This window comes from Marmota marmota, unplaced genomic scaffold (genome assembly GCF_001458135.2).
Source record: "Marmota marmota marmota unplaced genomic scaffold, marMar, whole genome shotgun sequence".
Taxonomy (NCBI): Eukaryota; Metazoa; Chordata; class Mammalia; order Rodentia; family Sciuridae; genus Marmota; species Marmota marmota.
This window is the reverse complement of record NW_026000001.1, coordinates 4,970,130-4,988,650: the sequence shown is the minus strand read 5'-3', so window position 1 is coordinate 4,988,650 and position 18,521 is coordinate 4,970,130. Positions and strand designations below refer to the sequence as shown.

General features: G+C 50.6%; 1 protein-coding gene across 1 annotated transcript in view; it reads right to left on the bottom strand.

Annotated features, from left to right (window-relative positions):
* Positions 1–15,079: 15,079 nt before the first annotated feature.
* Th (tyrosine hydroxylase) overlaps positions 15,080–18,521 on the bottom strand; it is a 7,169-nt gene continuing 3,727 nt past the window's right edge. Inside the window, exons 3-10 of the mRNA XM_048807620.1 lie at positions 17,762–17,936; positions 17,392–17,480; positions 17,162–17,229; positions 16,755–16,805; positions 16,254–16,399; positions 16,038–16,173; positions 15,722–15,835; positions 15,080–15,239 (exon numbers count right to left, since the gene is read on the bottom strand). Of these exons, the coding sequence (XP_048663577.1) occupies positions 15,080–15,239; positions 15,722–15,835; positions 16,038–16,173; positions 16,254–16,399; positions 16,755–16,805; positions 17,162–17,229; positions 17,392–17,480; positions 17,762–17,936 (939 nt within the window). The remainder of the gene's footprint in view (positions 15,240–15,721; positions 15,836–16,037; positions 16,174–16,253; positions 16,400–16,754; positions 16,806–17,161; positions 17,230–17,391; positions 17,481–17,761; positions 17,937–18,521) is intronic.

Genomic DNA, 18,521 nt, shown 5'->3' with positions numbered 1-18,521 from the left:
ATTCAGGCCCTTGTTCAGGGTCTCGGATGTTCTCAGGCGTTTCCCTGGTTATCAGCAAGGCTCAGTACTGTCCTCGGAGTCTCACTGAGGCTCAGAGAGTTCCCTAGTGACCCATTGATATAGGGCTTTCAATTGGTTCTCAGTGACTCCCAGGGACAGAGCAGCTTCTCACTGGAGCTTGATGTCGTTTCCAGGGTCACGGTGGTATTCATGACCTTCCCCAGCATCTCTGTGGTGTTCAGCGCTATTTTCAGAGTCTCAGTGTGGCTCAGAACGAGTCAAATGCCTTCCCCAGAATTTCAGTGAATCCCAAGGCCCTGCCCATCTTCCCAACAGAGGTCAGCCCCAACCCCAGGGACATGGTGGTGCTCAAGGCCTTCCCCAGTGGGGAACTGGTGCCCTCCCCAGGTCACTCAAGGCCTCCCACAGAGTCCAGGTTGACTCACCGCCTTGCTGGGCACTCCATGGAGCTCAGAGTACTTCCCAGGTCACAGCGGTGCTAGGGGCACCCCAAAAGACTTACTGATGTTCAGGGCCTTCCATACAGTCTCAGTTGGGTCCAGTGCCTTGGTTGGGGCATCAGTTGGACTCACAGTCACTTCCATTGTCACAGTGGTGCTCAGGGTCTTCCCAGTATACCACTGGCCCTCAGGGCCATTCCGAGTCACAGTGGTGCTCCGGACCTTCCACAGAATCTCCCTGGGGCTCGATGCCTTGCCCGGTGTCTCAGTGGACCTCAGGGCCATCATCAGTGTGATGGTTGTGCTCAGGGCCTTCCCCACTCTCTGAGATGGGCTGAGGGCCTTTCCAAAGGTTCCAGTTTTTCTGAGGCCCTTCCCCAGGCTGTCACTGGTGTGAAGGTTCTCCCACAGAATTGAGAGGGGCTCACTGCTGCCCACCATATCTTAGAGGGGCTCGTATTTCCTTCCCCCAGTGTTTCTTTGATGCTAAATTCCTACACTAGAGTCTCACTGGGCTTCAGGGCCTTTGCTGAAATCAAAATGGACTTTTCTCAGTGTCTCATTTTGTTTCAGAGCTTTATTAGGTCATCGGTGTGGCTCCTGGCCTTTCCAAGAGTTTCCATGGGGTTTAGGGCCATTCCTGAAATTTCTGTGGGGCTTGGGGTAGTCCTCTGGATTTTTGTGTGCTGAGCAAATTCCCCCACTGTTTCTGGGTGTCTAAGGGTCTTATAGAGTCCCAGTGGGCTTTAGGGCATTCACTGTGTTCTACATGGTTCTGGGCCCTCCTCTGTCCATTGAGACTCTGTGCTTTTCCTGGTTACCCATGGACTCATGCTTTCCCAGGAGTTTAGTGGAGCTGAGGCCCTGCTGAGGGTCCCTGTGGGATTCAGAGCCTTCCTCATAGTCACAGTCCTATCCAGGCCCTTCTCTGGGTTTTGTTAACTATTTTCCCCCCGGGCACTCAGCGGAGCTCCTAGACTTTCCCGGGGTCTCAGTAGTTTCTGAAGAGTATCAAATGGGGCTCAGGACCTTGCCTGGGGACTGAGTGGGACTCATGGTCAACCCCAGGGTCTCAGTTGGTCTCAGGGATTCTCCCCCCTCTCTCAGGTTTATTCCCAGATTCCCAGTGGAGCTCAGTGCCATTCCCAGGGTCACGTGCATGTTCAAGGCCTTCCCCAGCATCACACTGAGGTTCGCGGCCTTCTCCAGGGTTAGTGTTGCTCAGGGCCTCCCCCCAGGCTTACTGAGGCTCGGTCCTCTTCCAGGGTCCCCGTGGTGCCCCCAGTCTTCCCCAAAGACTTAAGGTTTACATGTCCTTCCTCGTGTTAGAGACACTAGGGAACCACAAGGAAGCAAACACATGCTCAGAAGCTGATCAACAAGGCAAACTTCACTTCAGGTGAAGGTCATGCGGCCAGGCAAGGTCTGACAAGCAAGCACACTGGACGAGCGGCCACCTGTTTTACCCCTAAAGCCTGCTGCTCTGATAGGAGGTGCTTGGGTTTACAGTCTATGAGATTGGATAATAAGGGACTATCTACAGTTAAAATGGCTACACTTGGATACAGTTTGGGAAGCTCAACATTGTTACAATTGTATCAATGGGATCAATTAAGGCTAAACACTATATTCTGAAAATGGACCACAGACCTCCTATTTTTCACAAGTCCCCCCTCCTTTTTCTTTTCATACCTTTTGATTTTATTTTCATCTGTTTTCCTGTACCCTTTGGTACTGCCATTCATTCTAGACACATTAAACTTTTAAGGCGGAAACCACCCATGGTAATATGCTCTCCCCCTTTTCGCTGTTTGGATAACCATCCTGGTGGTTAGGAGCACTTGGTAGGGTTCTTTTTCAGCTCAGTTGAAGCTTATATTCTTTCCCGGTTTGGATTAAAACCAAGTCACCAGATGGAAGTGATGAATTGCAGACTCCAAAGGAGGAGTCTGAGCAGCAGTCCATAATAATCACACCAGGAAAAGGAAAAAACAGCAGACAGATCAAGTTCACTTGTGCAGGAGGTTAGGAAGGTTTGTAGTTTCACATTGACTCAGAACAATCTTTGACTGACAGAGCTTTCTGTGATATTTATCAGGCACTCCTGTATAAAAACACTTCCTTTATAACCTCTCAGTTTTACTTACTTTCGGGAGAACTGACACAGAAGGACATCTATATTGACAATAAAAGAACTATTATCCTGTCTTTTAAATGCCCACGTATGGTTGTGATTTGGTTACACTCTCCTGCCAGGTGTTTAAGACCAAGTTGGTCAAAATCGACCTTTTTCCTATTTACTGTTAGGGTCAGCTGGGGTTTGTCAGGGGTCACTCTTGGGGACATGTGGGAACCCTCTCTCGACTCCTTTAGCTTCTCCTCTAGTAGCTGTGCCATCTGCCAGGATGGATCAAGGTCTCGCTGACCCCATGTGGCTTCCCGTTATCCTCTCCAGTGACCCTTCTCTTTGCAGAGTGTGCACTGGTTCACTTCCTGTTCTCTAGGGTCCTCTCAACACCCCTGATTGAGAAGTCAGGTGACTCACCGGAGTTGCAGGGCCCTCAGAGATATCCTGTTGTTCCCTGGATCCTGGCTGACCTTAGAGGACAAGGACCAAAATATTGACATTTTTTTCCTTGGCCATTTTATTACTTTCCTTTGTCTTTTAAACATCTAGCAGGTCATTTTCACCAATCTTGAAGTAGGAGTTCTGGGCTTTAACTTTAGTGTCTATAATTTGTTGGGGTCAGTATTAGAATTGGAAGTCAGCATTACATCCTATCTGTCCTATAGATGATGGCTTCTTGTCTCAAATTAATTCTGGTTGTTCTATTAGAAGCAGTGCTTCTGCAAAACACTAACAGGGAAGAGTTATAAAGTTTACAAGGAAAATACTAAAGGAAGTTAACAAGATCACAAACACATTCAGTTTGTATAATAGCTATGAACCAAGAAAAATAATTTTTACCCAAACCTTTACTTAGCTATGTATTATATCCTCTGTTTGAGATCACAGTAACCTTTACAATAAAAAAAAAATCTTTTGAACAAACTTTAAATGAGCTTAATTCTAGAATACTTTGGAGCCATTCTCATATGAAATAAGGTGAGAGGCAGAATCTTATTTCAGGTTAGGCTGGGTTCTTGACAAATCTTAGGTAAAATGCTCTATTTCTTTTTTCTTTCTTTTTGGGGGGAGGGGGTGCTGGGGGTTGAACTCAGGGGCACTCTACCACTGAGCCACATCCCCAGCCCTATTTTGTATTTTTATTTAGAGACAGGGTCTCACTGAGTTGCTTAATGCCTCACTTTTGCTGAGGCTGACTTTGAACTTGCAGTTCTCCTGTCTCAGCCTCCCAAGCCACCAGGATTACAGGCATGTGCCACCATGCCTGGCCAAAGTGCTCTACTTCTGATCTTTGCCCCTTTCTTAAATATTATTTCACAATGTTCTCATGTATTATTCCTGAATCTATGTGAATATCAGTTAACAAAATACAACATTAAAAATGAAGCATGAATTAAACATAAAGGCCAAGAGAGCTCTTAACTTAAACAAATCAGACTCTCCTTATTATCTTCCAAAAATACACTTAAATTTCCATCTCAGAGTCAAGAGTAACACAAAATTATTTGTACGACTTATTAATAACGAGTTACTTTTATCCAGTTACAATACATGACATAAATACCCACCAACTTGATTATTTCTATATAAACCTAAAGGCAACTAATGTTACAGACAATTTTAATTGGAGAACACCAATTTGGTAAGATGCTCTCCTAAGCTTTAAATTTTAAAAGGTTGTACACTTGAAGAACCTGAATTCATCTGACAAACAGAGAAGCCAGTTATGGCTAGGGTCACTAAGTTTAACTTTTACATTAAAACTTAGACAAGGCTCAAACAGCTCTCAGATGTATTCATAATAGTTGTTTACTTAACCAGTTTCAAAGTAATCATTTAAAAGACTTTAAAACAGGTACAAATGTTAATCCCCTTGAGACTTAGTTTCCCTAATAAAACCTAGCAGAAACAAAAAATTATCTTGACAAATAAGACCAGATCAATGTTTTAAGAATTTTTAATTGTTTATAAACATAATGAATTAGCATATTAAAAGTTGACCTTAGATTAAAAGCCCTTAAATAACTTTGATTACTAATCACATGCATGAATTTTTTGAGATTTTCCTTCCACAAACCTCTTGCAACTTATTTAGACATCCTACAACTTGTTCACCATACAAAATCCTGAAACGTTTCTTTTTCCTTTTAATTTTCCATGCTGAAATATATTTCCATACCTATTACTTTCTTTTCTTTTAATTTTTTTTTTGTTTTAATTAGTTAAACATGATAGTAGAATGCATTTAAATATGATCATGTCATACTAGACTAAGGTGCCAAAAACATTTACTAGAGAAAAGATAGCCTATTCAACAAATGGTGCTGGCAAAACTGGAAATCCCTATGTAGCATGTCGCATTCCCGGTGACTAAAACACACAGGGTCACTCCAGGGGAACTGGGCTGCGCAAAATAGCCACACAAGAGACAGAGATACCTTTTTCTTTGGGGTCCTATGATAGCTCCTCTGACCTTAAGGGTCCACAGAAAGAGAGAGAGAGAGCAAGTGCATGCTGACCCCTTTTATTGAGGAGAAGCCACTCAAATGAGGCCAGGGGTCAGGTTTCAGGGGGCTGAGTCTAGCTTCATGATGTCTGCTGTCAGCAGGTTGACTGACACCTGGGTAGGCCACAACCGAGGGCAGAGTAAGAGAAGAGGACACACAAAGGTGTTTCCATGGAACATTCTATCCCAAACAGGACAAGGGTTAATATCACAAAGGAACAGGTGAGCATAGCTCGACCCATGGGGCTGCAGAAAGACACGCCTAAGCATGAAGACACATTCTGCTACATTTTTCGACTTTCAAGATTGAGGCCACCTTCTACAGCCACTTTGATGTGGCCAGATCATGGGAAGTGACCAACAGAGCCTCACCAATCAGGAAAGGAAAATGCTGATCACATAGTGTGACGGCCTCCCACAGTAGCAAAATGAAATTAAACCTCTGTCTCTCACCCTGCACAAAACTCAACTCAAAGTGGATCAAAGACTTAGGCACTAGAACAGAGACCCTGTGCTCCTAAAACGCAAAAAGTAAAAATCAGGAATTAATAAATGGGATGGATTCAAATTTAAAAGCTTTTTTTCTCTGCGAAGGAAACAATTAGTAAAGTGAGGAGAGAGCCTACAGATTGGGAGAAAATCTTCACCACATGCACCTCCAGTAAAGCATTAATCTCTAGGATATATAAAGAACTCAAAAAACTTAACACCAAAAAAACAAATAACCCAATCAATAAAGGGCTAAGGAACTGAACAGACACTTCACAGAAGAAGAAATACAACTGATGAACAAATATATGAGAAAGTGTTCAACATCTCTAGCAATTACAGAAATGCAAATCAAAACTACTCAAAGATTTTATCTCACTCCTGTCAGAATGACAATCATCAAGAATACAGATAACAATTAATGTTGGCAAGGATGTGGTGAAAAAGACACACTCATACATTGCTGGTGGGACTGCAAACTGGTATGACCACTATGGAAAGCAGTATGGAGATTCCTCAGAAACTGGGAATGGAACCACCATTTGATCCAGCTATTCCACTCCTTGGTTTATATCCAAAGGACTAAAATCAGCATACTATAGTGACACAGCCACATCAATGTTTATAGAAGCTCAATTCACAGTAGCTAGACTACGGAACCAACCTAGATGTCCCTCAATAGATGAATGAATAAAGAAAATGTGGTATATATACTCAATGGAATATTACTTGGATTAAGAAGACTAAAATTATAGCATTTGCCAGTAAATGGTTGGAGTTGGAGAATATCATGTTAAGCGAAATAAGCCAATCCCACAAAACCAAAGGCCGAATGTTTTCTCTAATATGTGGATGCTAATTCACAATAAGGCAGGGTTACTAGGGAAGAATAGCGTTATGTTAGATTAGATAGAAGGAAGTGATGGGAGGGAAGGGAGGGGATAGGGGAATAGGAAGAACACAGACATTATTACTCTGTGGATCTATGTGACTGCATGACCAATACGATTCTGCAACATGTACACTCAGAAAGATGAGAAATTATATCCCATCCATGTTTGATATATCAAAGGGCATAAATGCATTCTAGTGTGCCATAAACCCAGACAAACCTGTTATTTTCTTATATCAGTTGCTGACAGTGAGAAAGACCCTTACCTGTTCAAGCCCAAAGAATGGGCTGAGACACAGGGTAACAGCAAATGTAAGGCTTTCCTTTAATGATGGTCTTGAACGATTGGGTGCCTATAGGTCAGGGACACACCAATTGGGTACAACCAGCATTCTATCCTCTAGAGCACAGTATCCCTCCCCTGTTCCTCTTTGGCTGAGTACAATGGGGTGTACAGTCTTCCAGAATGTCCCCAAGATTTTACTGTCTCCTGTTGGGCTATTTAAAGGAATCTACCTTAAGTCGTCCCCACCTCCTTTGGTTGTCTTGTGGTGGAAAAGCCCTGGCTTGAGGACACTTTGGCATGTGCACAGTTTACCTCTGGTGGTCAGATGGGCCCCTTCCTTCTCACCCCTCTCTGTCAGGGGCTGTGACTCTTACCCCATTGTCAACCTGCTTGTCACTTTCCCCTCCACTGCCTTTCTCACATCCCAAGTCATTTTACATTTACAGCTAAATATTGTATTCTGAAAACGGCTCACTGAACTTTCCATTCTCACACTGAGTCTGTCTTAAATTGACATTCTGAAGCAATCCTTATGAAATTCTGAATCACTCCTTTTTAATAAGATGAAATGCTTTACTCTTTTCATAGTACTTTAATCAAAGTAGAGCTGAAACTTTCTGTGCTGTTTGCATACAGAATCATGCCTGTTAGAATCGTAACTTTCAGTAATCTTGCTTTTAGGTTAAGACCCAGAAAGAAGCAATCTTAAACATTGTTTTTTCATTTACCAATTTATAAAAACACATTTAATAAACCCAAACCTTACATAACTCAAGAAGCCAAGAATATTGATTCTATACTCAGTTGATTTTTAAGTATATTAACTTTGCAAATTAATCTCTTCTAACAAATACATTTAGGAAGATAAATCCCATTTGGGTAAAAATGAATTTACCCATTTCTAACTTAGGTTACCCATGAAAACCAAGACCTCAAACAAGTCTAGTTAATACTCTAAGTCAGTAACTCCTGCCAAAGAAAAGTACTTGGAAGCAATAGACATTGCCCTTTAAATAATTTATAGAAATAATGCTCTCTTGATTGTTTTGCTACCTAGAAAACCTGTGGGTTAATAATCATAAAGATATCTTTATTCATATCCATTTAACCAATTTAAGTCATGTGAACTGAAAGGCATTTGGATCCACCCTGGTGTTTGTTTAATTTATAAATGTTCATTTATCTATAGCTAATTTTGACACCATGAAAACAATATAGACATATGCATATATGTAGACACAACATACAAGACTCAGGTGTTCATGGATAAACATAAAACAGACAGGAGACAAGGATTTGTAGCTTTTTACTGAGTTTTAAATTCCTACAGGTAGAAGGTAAAAGAACTATTAGTTAACCCTTTAGAAATAAAAACAGAGCCTATCACAGATTTTTTTTAAAGAGAGAGAGAGAGTGTGTGTATGTTTTTAATATTTAATTTTTAGTTTTCAATGACACAACATCTTTATTTTTATGTGGTGCTGAGGATCAAACCCAGCGCCCCGTGCATGCCAGGCGAGTGTGCTACCGCTAGAGCCACATCCCCAGCCCAATCACAGATTTTTACAGGATGGCTCAGACCTGGGAACACCCCGTACTTTCCACTATCCTTCCATGAACTAGGCCTAGAATTTTCCCGGGAGATTTCTGTACACCCCAAACTCTCTGCATACTCAATGAGTACACATAAAACAGCAGCGTGTCATTATTTTTGGTTTCTTCCCCCTTTTGTCCTAAGATTATCTCAGATCCTAGGGCTATCTGGGGAATTCAGTGTCTTTTCCCCCGATGGCACCCTCTTCTCTAGACTGGAGTTGTTTTCCTAGAGGGTCAAACCTCCCACTGGTGGTCTCTTGCTCTACCCACCACCCCCATCCCACTGTCCTGGGTGAAGTCTCATGTTTCTGAATAGAGGTTCAACTACCCTTTGGGGAAGTTTCTGGCACTCACATCTCAGTCACACTCACATGACCTCTGGATGTCCCCATCCCAAGGAAGTACTTCTTTCTCCAGAATAGGTTTTTCTACTTTGGTCTGTGCATGGCGTTACCTAGGCACCTTGGTACTTGCTAGGGCTCTCTCCCTGGGCTAAAATCAGGTTTTGATATTGGGTTTGTGGTCAGCCCCAGGGATTGTGGGTATCACCTCACTCTGAGGCCATGGCAACAAGGAGATGCCTCTCCTCTGAGGAGGAAGTCCCCGTGAGCTCCTACGTGATGGACGGATGCCCAGACGGGATGCCAAAATTGTTAGAGACATGAGGGCACCCCAAGGAATCAAACACGCGCTCAGAAGCAGCTCAGCAAGGAAAACCGCTTCTGCAGAAGGGCATGCTGCCAAACTAAGTCTTAAGCAGACTTGGGTGGGCGGTTCACCTGCTTTTATGCCCAATGCAGCACTGTCTCTGCTCTAGAGTTACAATCTACATGACTGGCTAATTTTAAAGTAGGGGAAGGCTGTAGTTAAATGGCTATGCTTAGACGTAAGCTGGGAAGCTCAAAATGCCTATGATTGGATCTGACATCTCAACTAAGGCTCAGTACCATACTCTGAAAATGAACCACTGGACTTTCTATTTCACACACTAGGCACTCGGTGGAACTCAGCGTCATTCGTAGGGTCACAGTGCTGCTCAGGGCCTCCCTCTGAGACTTAATGAGGCTCAGGGTCTTCCACAGGGTCTCAGTGGAGATCAGGCCCCAGTGTCACAGTAGTCCTCAGGCCCTTCTCAACTGTGGTAGTGGGGCTCAGGGCCTTCTCAGGAGTCACAGCATTGTCCAGGGCCTTTCTCATGGTCATGTTGATGCTCAGGCCTTTCCAGGGTCACAGTGGTGCTTAGGTTCTTCCCCAAGTCTGAGTGGTTTCATGGGCTTCGTAGGCATTCAGTGGAGCCCAGGGTCATTCCTAGGTATGCAGTGTCACCTGAGTGATGCTCACATCATCCTAGTGTCACAGTGGTTCTCAAGGCTTTCTGAAGTGTGGAAGTGGGCTCCAGAGCCTTCCTCAGAATCCAGGTAGGGCTTGGGGATTTTCCCAGACTCTAAATGAATCCATCACTCTCCTGAGGAACTCAGTGGAGCTCTTAGACAATCTCAGGGTCTTGGTAGATTGATTTCAGAACGGTCCCAGGGTTTTCATGGGATCTCACGCACTTGCCTGGGGACTCAGTGGGACTCACAGACATCCTGGGGTCTCGGTTTGTCTCGGGGCTTTTCACAGTGTCTCGGTGGTGTTCCAGTATTTCAGCGGAGCTCAGAAACGTCCTCTAGTGCGCACTGGGTTGAGGACCTGCCCGGGTGAATCTGAGGGCCTTTCCCAGTCCTCAGTGGAGCTCAGCACCCGTTCCCAGGGTCACCTTGATCCTCAGAGCCTTCCCCAGAGTTTTATTGAGGCTCGGGGTTTTTCCCAGGGTTATGGGGGTGTTCAGGGCCTACCCCGGGTTCTTAGCGAGCCTCAGGGTCTTTCCCACTGTACCTGTCAGGCTCAGGACCTCCCCCCAGATTGTGTATGTGCTCAGGCTTTCCCTAGGGCCTAGTTGGGGATCAGAACCTTCTGTGGAGTGCTGTTGGAAGACCTTCCCCAGGATTTCACTGGGTCTCAGGGCTGTCTACAGAATATTAGTGGGGATGAGAATTGTCCTCGGTGTTTCTGTGAGATAATGGCTTTCAGTAGAGTCTCAGCGGCTCCATGGCCTTCACTGGGGTCTAAATTGTGTTCAGAACATATCCCAGTGCCTTACCGAGTCTCCATGTTTTCCAGGTAAGCAATTGGGCTGATGGTATTTCCAAGTTTTCTAGTGGGGATGAGGACCTTACCCAGGGTCTCAGTGGGATCCAGGGTCTTTCCCAGGGTCACAGTCATGCACAGGGTATTTCTCAAATTTTAGTATTCATACTGCTTTCCCCAAGCACTCAGTGGGATAAAAATTCCCTGTGCCTCAGTGGTTCCAGAACATTCCCCACATTCTTGATGGGCCTCAGGCCTTGCCTAGAGATCGAGTGGGATTCATAGCCGACCCCAGGGTCTCAGCTTGTCTCGGGGACTTTCAAGGTCTACAAGTGGTTTTCCCAGCGCCTCGGTGGGACTCAGAAACTTCCCCACGTACAAACTGGGTTCAGGGCCTACAAGAGGAATTCAGTGAATCCCAGGGCCTTGTCCGGTTCTCCGTGGAGCTCAGTGCATCCCAGGACACACTGGTACTTATTGCCTTACCCCGTGTTTATGGGGCTCAGCACCTTCCCCAGTTTCTCGGTGGATCTCACAGCCTTCCCCGGGGGCCTCAGGCAGGTTCAGGGCCTTCCCCAAGTGTGCATAGGAGATTGGGGCGTTTTCTAGGGTCTCCGTAGGGATCAGAACCTTTCCCCCCGAGTATCCTTGGGGCTCAGGGCCTTCCCCAGGGTCTCAGTAGTTCTCAGAGCCCTGTCCAGCATTTCAGTTGTAATTAGGGCCTCTCCAGGGTGCATTGGGGCTAAGGTCTTTCTCAAGGGACCCACTGGGTTCAGGGCCTTCCTCGGAGTCTCTGTGGGGCCCAATTCTCTTCCCACTGTCTCAGTGAGCTCAGATCCTTCCAGGTGTTCTCAGTGGGGCTCGGGGCCAAGCACAGGGTCTTAGGGGAGCTCATGGTCTTTCTCATAGTTCAGTGGGTCAAGGGTTTTCCCAAGGATCTCTCTGGGATCAGATTTACCACCAAACCTCTATCAGAATCGGGGCTTTCACTGGGGTCTCTGAGGGGCTCACAGCTTTCAACAGGGTCTTATTGTTTCTACAAATCTTCTCCAAGTTCTCAGTGGGCCTATGGGCCTTTCCCGGGGTCGCTTTCTGGCTTAGGGTTTTTCCCAGGGTCTCACTAGGGCTCAAGGTCTTTCCCAGAGTGGGGTTCAGAGACCTCTCCAAGGTCTCCTTGTGTCTCATGGTCTTTGGGGGTGTCTACCTTGTATCAGGACCTTCCCTGGTGTCTTACTGGGCTCAGTGCCATACCCAGGGTTTCAGTGAGGTCCTCATGGGGCTCAGTTACATGTCCAGAGTCTCAGTGGGGGCTCGAGGACTTCTCAGGGTCTCACTGAGACTCAGGGACTACCTAAGTCTCTCAATGGAGTTGAGGGCCTTGAGTCTCAGGGTTTACCCAGAGTTTCAGTGGGACTCAGGGCTGTCCACAGATTCTCAGTGGGGCTTGGATTCTTACCTAGTGTCTCTGTGGTGATTAGGGCCCTTAACTGAGTCTCTGTCCAAGCGCAGGGACTTCCCCAGGGTTCCAGCATATTCAGTGCCTTTTTTATGCTCTCGGTGGAGTTCAAGGTCTTCCCCCAGATTCTCAGTGACAGTTTCCAGGTTCTACACGGGGCTAAGGGCCTTGTCCTGGGTCTCAATGAATCTCACAGTCTTCCCCTGGGATCAGGGCCTTTTCTCCATGGGGTTCAGAGTCTTTCCCAGGTCCTCAGTGAGGCTCAAGGCCTTCCCAGGGTCTCAGTGGGATTCACTATCTTCCCCAGAGATTCGAGGGATTCAGGACATTCCCCCAAACTCTTTCTGATCTCTGTGGGTATCTCAGCTGAATCAGGTCCTTCCCCGGGTCTCACTGGGGCTCAGGTCTTTCCCTAAGTTCCCTCTAGCTTCACGACCTTTTCCAGAGACTCAGTGGGGCTCAGTGTTACCTCCAGACTCTCCTTAGGGCTCAGAATCTTTTAGATGTTCTCAGAAGGACTTAGGGCCTTCCCCAGGTTCTCAATGGGGCTCAGAGTCTTCAACGTCTCTGTGGATCTCATGATATTGGTGGGTGTCTACCTTGCATCAAGCCCTTCCTCAGAGATTCAGGAGAGATCAGTGGTATATGCAGAGTCTCAGTGGGGCTCAAAGACAGCCCCAAGGGCTAGCTGGATTCAGGGCCTTACCTGGGGCCTCAGTGAAACTCACAGCCTTTCCCAGGATCCCAGTGAAGGTGACAAATTCCCCTAGAGTTTCAGTGTGGCTCAGGGCTAAAATCTATAGGATCTCATTGGGGCTTAAATTTTTACTCAGTGTCTCTGGGGCTCAGAGCCTTTCATAGGGTCTCAGTGTCTTCTTGAGGTTCAGGGATTCTCAGGTTCTTAATGGTGTTCAGGAGATTCCCCAGGGTCTGACTGGGGCTCAGGGTCTTCCCCAGGGTCTCAGTGGGCTCAGTGCCATCCTGAGAGTCTCAGTGGTAACCAGGGTCTTCCCCATGATCTCTGGGGGCTCAGCCTCTCCCCAGAGTCTCAGTGGTGCTGAGATTCTTTCAGGATCCACATGAAGGTCTCAGTGGTACTCAGGACTTCACTAAAACCTCAGTGGTACTCGGGGTCTTTCACGGGTTCTCAAGAGGGCTCAGAGCCTTCGCAGTCTCAGTGGGGCTCATGTTTTTTCTGCAGGTCTCAGTGGGGTACAGGGACTTCTTCAAGGATCCACTGCATTCAGGGCCTTCACAGTTGTTTCAGTGAGTCTTGGTGCTTTCCCCAGGTTCTCAGTGGAGCTCAGCCCCACTCCCCAGGTCACAGTTGTGCTCAGGGCCTTCCCCAGGGTCTTAGTAGGTCTCCGGGCCTTCCCTGATGTCCAAGTGGCTTTCATGGCCTTTCACAAGTTCTCTGTGGGGCCTATGGCTCTCCAGTGTCTCACCTGGCTTCATAACCTTCCCCAGAATTTCAGTGGGGCTGGCAACCAATGCCCAGGTCTCACTGGTACTCAAAGGCTTGCCCCTGGTGACAATGGGATTTAAGGCCTTTCCCATGGTCTCCGTGAGACTTAGGGCCTTCCCCAGTGTTTCAAGGGGCTGATGGCCTATCCACGGTCTTTCCACAGTCCTCGGGGGGCTCCGAGTCTTCTCCAGATTCAAATGAACTCATGCTCTCCCAGGGTCTAGGTGGGACTCCTCGTCCCCCGATCCCCCGAGTTTTAGGAGGGCTTAGGGCTTTCCCCAGCATCTCACTGGGCCTCGGAGCCTTCCCCGGGACATCAGTGGGGCTCATTTCCTTCCCTGGGTCTGTTGGGAGCCTAAGGTTTTCCCCTGTGTCTAATTGTCCCTGCAGTCTTTTGGAAATTGTTGTGCACTACCCTGGGGCTCGTGGGAAGTGGAAGCTGGTGGTTGGACACAGAGTCAGTACTGAAGGGGCAGCTGATTGGGAACAGCCAGGGAGGGCTGGGAGACCTTTCCAGGAGGGCTTTAAGGGTGAGTGGGGCTTCCCAGGCTGTTGTCCTCAGAGCTTAACACAGGGTCCTGGCCAGGTCTGGCGGGGCACCTGGAGGAAGTGAGCAGAGACTTGGAGACTCGCTGGTGTCCCCTGCGGCCCCATAGGAAGCACGGAGCAGGCCACTCACAGGAAGGCCTGGCCTGCACTCTTCAAGGACAGAAGTGGGGTGGGATGGGGCCTGGCTGGCTTGGCCTGGAGGATGATGGGCCTCTAGCTGCAGGCAAGGCCCAGGCCCTGCTGGGTTGGTGGGGGGCATCCCAGGGCCCACAGGCCACCGCCTTTGTGGCGACTGAGGCTGGGAGGGTGTGCCTCGAGCAGTCCAGCTAAACCCTTCCCATCAGCATGCATTTGGGGGACATCATGGAGTCTCCTCTTAGCCCCAGGGTCCTGCTCTGTGGTGAGGGCACTCCCTTTCACAGGGATGGGGACCCCTCTCCCTCTATCCCTGGGCCTGGTCATTCTCAAGGGCTAGAACTCCCACACAGGAAAAGAGGGTCTGGTCTGCAGCCCATACCAGGGACCACTCAAGCTGTGGATCCTACTTCCTTCCTGGGCCCAGGGACTTCCTTCTCCTACCTCCTGGTCCCCACCTTTGCTGCCACCTCTTGCAGGTGGAGCAACTCATCCAGGGCCTTATTCAACCCTCCTAGGGCTGCCAGGGAGCTTGGAAATCAAAGAGGCCTTGGGGTGGTCAGGGAAATGAGGCCAGGGTTGGTCCTGCCTGGCCTGGGGTCCCCGGGGAAGTTGAGCTAGACCAGGAGGAACATAGGAGGGACTCTCAAGCAAGGCCAGGGACACAGAGGCAAGGCAGCACAGAGAGACCTTTCCTTTATTGGGATGATGAGCAGAATGCAGACGGCATTAGGAGCAAGGTGACAAGCAAGGCCGCCTCTTGGCCCTGGAGCAGGACCTCACAGGACATACAGCAGTCATGGTGCTGAGAAGGAGCAGGTGGGTCAGCAGGGAGCCGGGGTGACAGGGGGGTGGGTTCTGGGTGGTCAAGACCCAGCCCTTTATGTGGGCCTGAGCTCAGGGACAGGGCAGGAGCTGGCAGAGACTGAAGGGGCCAGGAGACTCCAGGGCAGGCCTGCTGAGGTCGTGGGTCATGCACCACGCACCTAGCTGATGGCACTCAATGCATGGGTCAGGGTGTGCAGCTCATCCTGGACACCCTCCAGAGAGCGACGGATGGTGTGGGGACTGTCCAGCACATCGATGGCCATCGTGTATGGGTCAAACTTCACAGAGAAGGGGCGCTGGATTCGAGAGGCATAGCCCCTGGGGAGGGAAGTCAGAGTCGGGTGGATCCTCAGTCACCTGGTGAGCACCTGGAGGAGGCGTGGCAGGGCTGGGCAGCCAGGGGCGGGGTCTGCTGCCTCTGGAACAGCCCGGGGACAGTGTGGGGTAGGGGCTGGCCAGGGATGAGCCAGGAAGTCCTGGTTGAGCCCCCAAAGCAACTGAGGCCTCCTCCAGGGCTGAGGTGAGATCCGGGCCAGGCACCTTCTCTAAGCAGTCCTCGGCCAGGAGTCNAGAGGCTGAGCCTGGCATGGGGCCAGGGCACAGGCAGTGGGGTGTCAGCTGCCCTTCTGGGGTCCCTCAGACACGGAATGCATACACCCTCCAGCCACCTTGGGCCCTGGGCTCACTGATCCTGCGTGGGCCAGCAGGTGGCAGAGCCCTGCACCTGAGCTCTGCCTGAGCCCTGCTCCCCTGGTGGTCTGTATACCCAGCAGGGCAGGGCCCTGGACACACCCCCACACGGTGGGGCGGAATGTGCCTGGCCCTGGCTGAGGCCCACACACACCTGGGAGAACTGTGCGAACGTGCGGTCAGCCAGCATGGGCACGTGCCCCAGCAGCTCGTGACAGCAGTCCCTGTGTGAGGGCAGGAGAGAAGGGGAGGGCTGGCTGGGCAGGCCAGCCCCTGCCCCGTCCTCCAGGCTGGCCACGGAGGGCTGGCTCAGGACCCCAGCCCCTCGGTGTCTCTGCCCCTGTTTGTACCCGGGCCTCCCTGCGGCCTCATGCAGGGGCTCAGAAGCATAGGCCGGGCCCTCCTGGCCTCGGGGGGGTCACTCACGGCTCTGGCGAGTGCATGGGTGAGGAGGCGTGGCGGATGTACTGGGTGCACTGGAACACACGGAAGGCCAGGCTGGCCAGGAAGTCCCTGGCCGACAGAAGGCCAGCCACAGGCCGCAGCTTGAAGCCCGTCCGCTCTGCAAGGGACCACAGTCAGGGTTTGGGAGGCCAGCAGACGGACCCCGTCTCTCCCGCCTGGCCAGCCCCCAGCCCGCACCCTTCAGGAAGCGGGAAACGTCCTCCAGCTGGGGAATGCTGTCCTCGCAGTAGCCGCTGAAGCGCTCCAGCAGCCGGAAGGCTTCCAGGTGCTCGCGGCAGGCGTGGGTGGCGTAGAGGCCCCTCAGGGTGCTGTAGACCTCCTTCCTGCAAGCCCCGCGGCTCAGGGCCCACCAGGCCACCACGGCCCCTAGGCTCTGCCCATTCCTGGGGACCCACTCCACAGTCCCTCCTGTGGCCACTCCGTCCACTCCCCACAGCCTCTCTGCCCCTGGGTGGGGATTTTGCTGTTGGCTTTGGGAAATTCAGGGGGCCTGGGGCAGGGAGGACATCCCTGGAGATAACGATATTCCAGGCCAAGGCTGGAAGTCCCTCCTCCACCTGGCCTTAATCTGCCATGCTTCACCAGTGTCCTAGAGGCAGCCCTCACGCACAGGAGCTGTGTCCCTGGCTCTCCTCGAGCCCGGCCCTGCCCGTTCCCAGCCAGCTGTGGGGGTCTCACCAGGTGGCAATCTCCTCGGCTGTGTACTCCACGCGGGGAATGGGTTCACCACTGTTGGGGGGTCAGCTGTCAGCCACGGCCCCCTGCCCCAGGGAGGGGAAATGGGGGGGCATGACAGGAGCCCTGCGCGGAGTGCAGTGAAGCCTGGAGGCGGTGGACAGGGTGTGCCGGGCTGTGCCGCCTGTGTGGCCTGGGAGGCTGGGATCTGAGGACAGGGCCAGTGGCCACCTTGGAGCAGTGTAAAGTGGACGGCCAAATAGGCAAGTGCAAAGCCCTGGAGCAGAGCGGCTGGGAGCTCGACCCCAAGTGGCAGGTACAGTGGCCGCGAGGTGAAGAGATGGGTAGTACCAAGGTGCTCCCCCAGGGCTGGCGGGGGCGCAGCTGGGGTCTGGGTGCAGGGCCCTTACTGCTTGTACTGGAAGGCGATCTCGGCAATCAGCTTCCGGCGCTGGCGGTACCCCTGGTCCGAGAAGCCCTGAGGGCGTCGGGAACAAGCACCGGTCAGGAAGTTGTCCACCCTTCCCGCCCCCTAAGCCAGCCAGCACACAGAGCTGTCTGGGGCCAGTGGGGGTGCATAACCACCCCACCGGCAATGGGGTGGACACCGTCCAGGCAGGAGGACTTGGGCACTGCTCACCGGATGGTCCAAGTCCAAGTCAGGATCAAACTTGGTGACCAGGTGGTGACACTTGTCCAGCTGCGACACCTTCCTGGGGAACCATGGGACTTCACAGAAGACAGAGCAGAAGGGCCAGGTGAGCACAGTCTTCCGCGGACTCCCTCACCCTGAATGCGTCCTCTCCTGGGGACCTCCTGCCAGGCAGAGTCTGCTGGGCTGTGATGTGGGGGTCCTGGAGGAGGCCCCAGGCCTGCATGACTAGGCGGCAGAAGTGGGGGAGGGCTGCAGCCAGGGGGCGGGTGGCCACTACCTGTTGCCCTGCAGGGGCCTCCGCCCCTCACACCTCAAAGCCATTTGGTTGGACCCAAGGACAGACAGCTGGCCTCACCCTTGTCCTCCCCGGCACTGCGCACATCGTCTGACACCCGGCGCACGGAGCTGAGCAGGGCCGCCAGGTCCCCGCTGGGCACTTCAAAGCGCACAAAGTACTCCAGGTGAGGGCTCTCTGCCCGTGGCCTCTGGGCTGGCCGGGTCTCCAGGTGATGGATCTTGGCTTCAAATGTCTTTAAGAGTAAAAGCAAGAAAAGAAAGTAGGGAGACACAGAGATGGAGAGACACAGGGTAGAGAGAGATGGGGAGACACAGGGTAGAGAGAGATGGGGAGATACAGGGTAGAGAGAGAGATGGGGAGATACAGGGTAGAGACAGAGATGGAGAGACACAGGGTAGAGAGAGATGGGGAGACACAGGGTAGAGACAGAGATGGGGAGACACAGGGTAGAGAGAGATGGGGAGACACAGGGTAGAGAGAGAGATGGAGAGACACAGGGTAGAGAGAGATGGGGAGACACAGGGTAGAGACAGAGATGGAGGGACACAGGGTAGAGAGAGATGGGGAGACACAGGGTAGATTCAGAGATGGAGGGACACAGGGTAGAGAGAGATAGGGAGATACAGGATAAAGACAGAGATGGGGAGACACAGTGTAGAGACAGAGATGGAGAGACACAGGGTAGAGACAGAGATGGGGAGAGACAGGGTAGAGACAGAGATGGAGAGACACAGGGTAGAGAGAGATGGGGAGACACAGGGTAGAGACAGAGATGGGGAGACACAGGGTAGAGAGAGATGGGGAGACACAGGGTAGA